The 5,591-nt window shown below is 44.4% G+C and overlaps 1 protein-coding gene across 1 annotated transcript in view; it reads left to right on the top strand.

The window, feature by feature from the left end:
• Nucleotides 1-5,308: 5,308 nt before the first annotated feature.
• The window catches only part of LOC106594818 (heme-binding protein 1), a 12,907-nt gene continuing 12,624 nt past the window's right edge, over nucleotides 5,309-5,591 (top strand). The window contains exon 1 of the mRNA XM_045690733.2: nucleotides 5,309-5,466. Within this exon, the coding sequence (XP_045546689.2) occupies nucleotides 5,465-5,466 (2 nt within the window). The 5' untranslated portion in view covers nucleotides 5,309-5,464. The remainder of the gene's footprint in view (nucleotides 5,467-5,591) is intronic.

Genomic DNA, 5,591 nt, shown 5'->3' with positions numbered 1-5,591 from the left:
TGTGGGAGAGACCGAGCGAGCCCCTATAGCCTAATCTACAACCTGCTTTAATATAGCATATCTATACAGTGAGTGGACAAAACATTAAGAAAACCTGTTCTTTCCATGACATAGACTGATCAGGTGAAAGCTATGATCCCTTATTGATGTCACTGGTTAAATCCACTTCAATCAGTGTAGATGAAGGGGAGGAGACACGTTAAAGAAGGATTGTTAAGCCTTGAGACATGGATTGTGTATGTCATTCAGAGGGTGAATGGGCAAGACAAAAGATTGAAGTGCCTTTGACCGAGGTATGGTGGTAGGTGCCACGTGCCCCTGTTTGTGCCAAGAACTGCAACGCTGCTGGGTTTTTCATGCTCAACAGTTTCCCTTGTGTATCAAGCACGGACATCCAGCCAACTTGACACAACTGTGGGAAGCGGTGGAGTCAACATGGGCCAGCATCCCTGTGGAATGCTTTAGGCCCCTTGTAGAGTCCATACCCCGTAACAAATTGAGGCTGTTCTGAGGGCAAAAGGAGGTGCAACTCAATATTAGGAAGGTGTTCTTAATGTTTTGTACACTCAGTGTATACTGTCCACTAATACACACACACCTGTATGGCAACAGATTTAGGAATGTTATGCAAAGCTGTGGGTCAGGGTCAAGACTGGGCTTTAAAAAGAAGGCCCAATATAGCTCACCCAAGACCATTAAGACATGTAGGACAGGCCGTGTCACACAGGGAAAAGCGCAGAAGGAAAGGGTCGTTTCACACAGGGAAAAGGGCAGAAGGAAAGGGTCGTTTCACTCAGGGAAAAGGGCAGAAGGAAAGGGTCGTTTCACACAGGGAAAAGGGCAGAAGGAAAGGGTCGTTTCACACAGGGAAAAGGGCAGAAGGAAAGGGTCGTTTCACACAGGGAAAAGGGCAGAAGGAAAGGGTCGTTTCACACAGGGAAAAGGGCAGAAGGAAAGTGGTGGCATTTGATTTAAAACATCCAAAACATATCAAAGAAAAGTCTTATTTAAACTGTCACCTTTAGCCTACCACTGAAGAAGTGTCTCTGGTGATCTGAATATTGATGCCAGCCTGTCATCTGTTCCTGGGGCACTGTCTGGCTGGGCCTACTGTAACTGGGGTGCTGTCTGGCTGGGCGTACTGTAACTGGGGTGCTGTCTAGCTGGGCGTACTGTAACTGGGGTGCTGTCTAGCTGGGCATACTGTAACTGGGGTGCTGTCTAGCTGGGCATACTGTAACTGGGGTGCTGTCTAGCTGGGCGTACTGTAACTGGGGTGCTGTCTGGCTGGGCATACTGTAACTGGGGTGCTGTCTAGCTGGGCGTACTGTAACTGGGGTGCTGTCTAGCTGGGCGTACTGTAACTGGGGTGCTGTCTGGCTGGGCGTACTGTAACTGGGGTGGGGTCTAGCTGGGCGTACTGTAACTGGGGTGCTGTCTAGCTGGGCCTACTGTAACTGGGGTGCTGTCTGGCTGGGCGTACTGTAACTGGGGTGCTGTCTGGCTGGGCGTACTGTAACTGGGGTGCTGTCTAGCTGGGCGTACTGTAACTGGGGTGCTGTCTGGCTGGGCCTACTGTAACTGGGGTTCTGTCTAGCTGGGCCTACTGTAACTGGGGTGCTGTCTAGCTGGGCGTACTTTAACTGGGGTGCTGTCTAGCTGGGCCTACTGTAACTGGGGCGCTGTCTGGCTGGGCCTACTGTAACTGGGGCGCTGTCTAGCTGGGCCTACTGTAACTGCTTGCCGAAACCAGCGTATTTATGCAGCTCTAGGCACCCCTGGCCACGCCCACAGCTGCAGGAAGTAGGGGTGCTGAGGGAGCTGCAGCACCCCCTGAAAAATCAGAATAAAAAATGTTAATTAATAGAATCTATTATTTTTGGAGAAAAAAAAATTCTCACAAAAGTAGTGCACTGGGCCTTTACTAGTATAAGTGGACTGATATAGACAACAAAAAATCAGCGTCTTAGCTTTGGCAAAAAAAGGTAGTTAGATAATTAGGAACAGAATCAGGATACAATTCCAACTATTGAAAGAGTTGTTGCCCTGCCTCTTTCTCTGTGATGTCATTCTAATGGAATCTAGAAAGAACAAAACATTGTCCTCAAACATTTACATCAAATGGTGCAAAGTTATGGACAAAGACACAAAACATCCACATCAAATTAAATAACATGGAAAACAACCACTTTTTGTTCACTTATTCATTTGCCATCCTTACAAACCACTTAATGTAAATGTACATGACTGTACATGACTGGTTTTAGGCTCGGTTTCTGTACAGCACTTTGATATATCAGCTGATGTAAGAAGGGCTATATAAATACATTTGATTTTGTACATAGGCAGGTCATCTGGGTTTATACCTGTAGATTTTCTGTCAGCCTGTAGAAAAACAATGACCACTACAGTAATTGACTGTCACACTCTTCTTCGTCTGAAGATAAAGAGAAGTCATCGTCGGAAAAGTGGACCAATACGCAGCGGGGTTATGTGTACTCATCTTCTTTTTATTATGGATAAGAAGGTAAACCGAAAACAAAAACACAGGAAAACACACCAACGACTAACAGGCTTGTAAGGCACAAAGCTATACACAGCAATTAATCTCCCACAAACCCAAACACATACCTATATATAGGACTCTCAATCAGAGGCAACTAGAAACACCTGCCTCCAATTGAGAGTCCAACACCCAAACCTAAACATAGAAAACTGAACTAGACAGAACGTAGAAATACCAACCTAGAACATACCCAAAACCCAGAACTAACAAATCAAACACCCTAATACACAACCAACCACCCCGAACCACATAAAACATATACCCTCTGCCACGTCCTGACCAAACTACAATTACAAATAATCCCTAATACTGGTCAGGACGTGACATTGACTACATTGAGACATCAAGAGGTTTGTGATGTTGTGATGCCATGATGTGACTCAGGTGGGAGAGCATGGTGCTTGCAACGCTAGGATTGTGGGTTTGACTCCTATGCGGGACCAGTATGAAAATGTATGCACTCACTGTTGTAAGTTGCTCTGGATAAGCGTGTCTGCTAAAATGGAAAAGGAATGAATAAACCGTTTCAGCTTTCACATAGAAATAAATTGCATTTGCGAAGTATTTCAAGAAACTGGGAAACATATATTAACCCTTGTGTAGTCTTGACATTCTGTATACTCCCCTTGTCCTACGGGTCAACAATGACCCGCCGTCACTAAACCCCTAAAATAAAGCAGTTTAATGGAATTTTAAACCCCAAATCTATTCTGCATGAAGAAACAACCTGTCATTCATCCCAAACTTTGTGAATACCTTGGTTTTCCCTCTTCACAATGCAGATAGACTGCATTTAATCAGTGGACACCACTGGTTTTTATTACAACACACCTGTCATAGTTGTTTTCTTTACTAAAGTAGAGGTTTATTATTATTGTTATTGCTAACGGTACTGCATAGGTGTAAACATTCATTTTTTAGCAAAAGATAGCACTTGTATAGCCTAAGAAAGTAGCAGAAATGTGCCGAAAGTAGTTTTGAATGCATTTTATTGAAGGGAAACAATAAGTCTTGAATTTTTTTGGCAACATAGTGATATATTCTTATATACTGTACAATGAGGAATTCAACTACAAAATACTAGTCTTCTCCCATTTTTTTTAACCATTGCCCCCACCCACAAGGTGTATAAACAACAACAATAAATAAGAATAAGATAATAGATACAAAACAAAAAGGTGAAGAACATAAATCAATCAACTCTAATTAGCACATGCAGGACAGTATGCAAGTGTGTGTGCATGGACTTTGCAGATGTATTTCTCACATGTGCAGCACATAGTATTTGTTTTACAGTCCTTCTTTGCGGGGCAGAATTGGCATTTCCTCCTCTTGCCTGCCCCAGCTGCAGCCTCAGGTGGATCAGGACAAGATTCAGCTGAACAGCTTTCACAAGCGCTGCAGAGGCTGCTGTGCGGGGGAGGCGCTCCCTTCTTTGAATGTGTGGGGTTACAAGTGCCTTTCCCAGCTGCTCCAGGAACACCCTCATCTTGTTCCGCTTTTCAGGCATCCAGGTAGGGTTGATCTTGTTCCATATCACAAAGGCATTGTATGAGGACACATCAATGATGTTATGGAAGATGACCAGGGGCCAGCGGGCAGTCATCTTCCTGCAGCTGTAAGTTCCAATCACCTTGTCCAGGTTGTCCACACCTTTGTTGTGGTTGTAGGCCAGGATGATGACTGGCTTCCTGTCCTCACGATCACTGATCTTAGCCATTTTGTGCAGTGTGCTCAGGAGGACCACATTCTTGTTCCTCTTTGGGAGGTAAGAAACTAGAGTGGTGGTGGGGGTGCAGGCAAACTTTGATGGGAAGGCCTCTCTCCCCCTTGTTGCATGGAGTGCAGGGGGGAGCTCAGGCTTGTTCTTTCTAACTGTGCCAGCCATGGTGATCTTCCTCTTCAGGAGCTGCTGTCTGAGTTCAATCAGTATTGCACATAATCTCAATTTCTCAATGTGTGTGTGTGTGTGTGTGTGTGTGTGTGTGTGTGTGTGTGTGTGTGTGTGTGTGTGTGTGTGTGTGTGTGTGTGTGTGTGTGTGTAAGTCGCTCTGGATAAGAGCGTCTGCTAAATGACTTAAATGTAATGTGTGTGTGTGTAAATTATTTTATAACTGCCGGTTCAAAAATAAAGAAAGTCGCACACTCCATATATAAACTCACAGCAATTGAATGGGTATTTACCAATGTTTGGGCATCACAGTGCCTTCCTCAGGGTGAAATGACCCTAAGACAATCTTTATACTCTGGTGGTGTCCAGCTTTAATGGAAATATGAACAAAGGCGATGTTTCACTTCTTCTGTTGGGGTCACTCTAGGAAAAGTCATCAAATTTAAAGTTGAAAAAAGATCATTTAGGGGTTTTTCTTTGCTGTTGAACAGAGTGGGGGTCATTTTTTACCCTTAAAACAACACAAGAGTTAAGCAATAATGTTTTATATTCCACAAGTATTATCAGATTATCTGTTTTGTACAGATAATTATCAGACTCAAGTTACAAATGCTGGTAAACACTCAAATACATTTAGTTAAATGTTATTCACTAAAGGATTGCACTGGACCTTCACTAGTTCAGTATCAGCGGACCAGTATTGATGTCTTCAGTGCAGCCAGAAATCTGCATTAATTCTGCATCCCTTAAACTACTTCCCGCGGCTAACCCACGCCGCTGCATTACTAACACACACAGACACACCTGCGCCCCTCCGGTCGGCCGTTAGTGGGCCAGCCCAGACCTGGCTGTGGTTTCGTAAGCAGCGCGAGCTGCAGTAGACTATAAAGCTACTGCTGATCTAGCTGGGTGACTGTCGTCGTCCTCCAGAGCGCACAAAGCACGCAGTAGCCTAGTCATATTTCACCGGCGGATAACGGACACGGGACAGGACACTCCTCGTCACAATGTGAGTTCTCATACTGCATGTTTGCTGCTGTTTAGTGGACTATGTTGGGCAAGTGCGTTTTCATTATTGCATATTGTTTTCTTAAAGCAAATGGGACCATTTTTGTTAGGTTTATTTGTTTTACT

This window comes from Salmo salar, chromosome 12 (assembly GCF_965601325.2).
Source record: "Salmo salar chromosome 12, fSalSal1, whole genome shotgun sequence".
In the NCBI taxonomy this organism is placed as follows: Eukaryota; Metazoa; Chordata; class Actinopteri; order Salmoniformes; family Salmonidae; genus Salmo; species Salmo salar.
The sequence above is the reverse complement of the archived record's forward strand: the minus strand, read 5'-3'. Positions and strand labels throughout refer to the sequence as shown.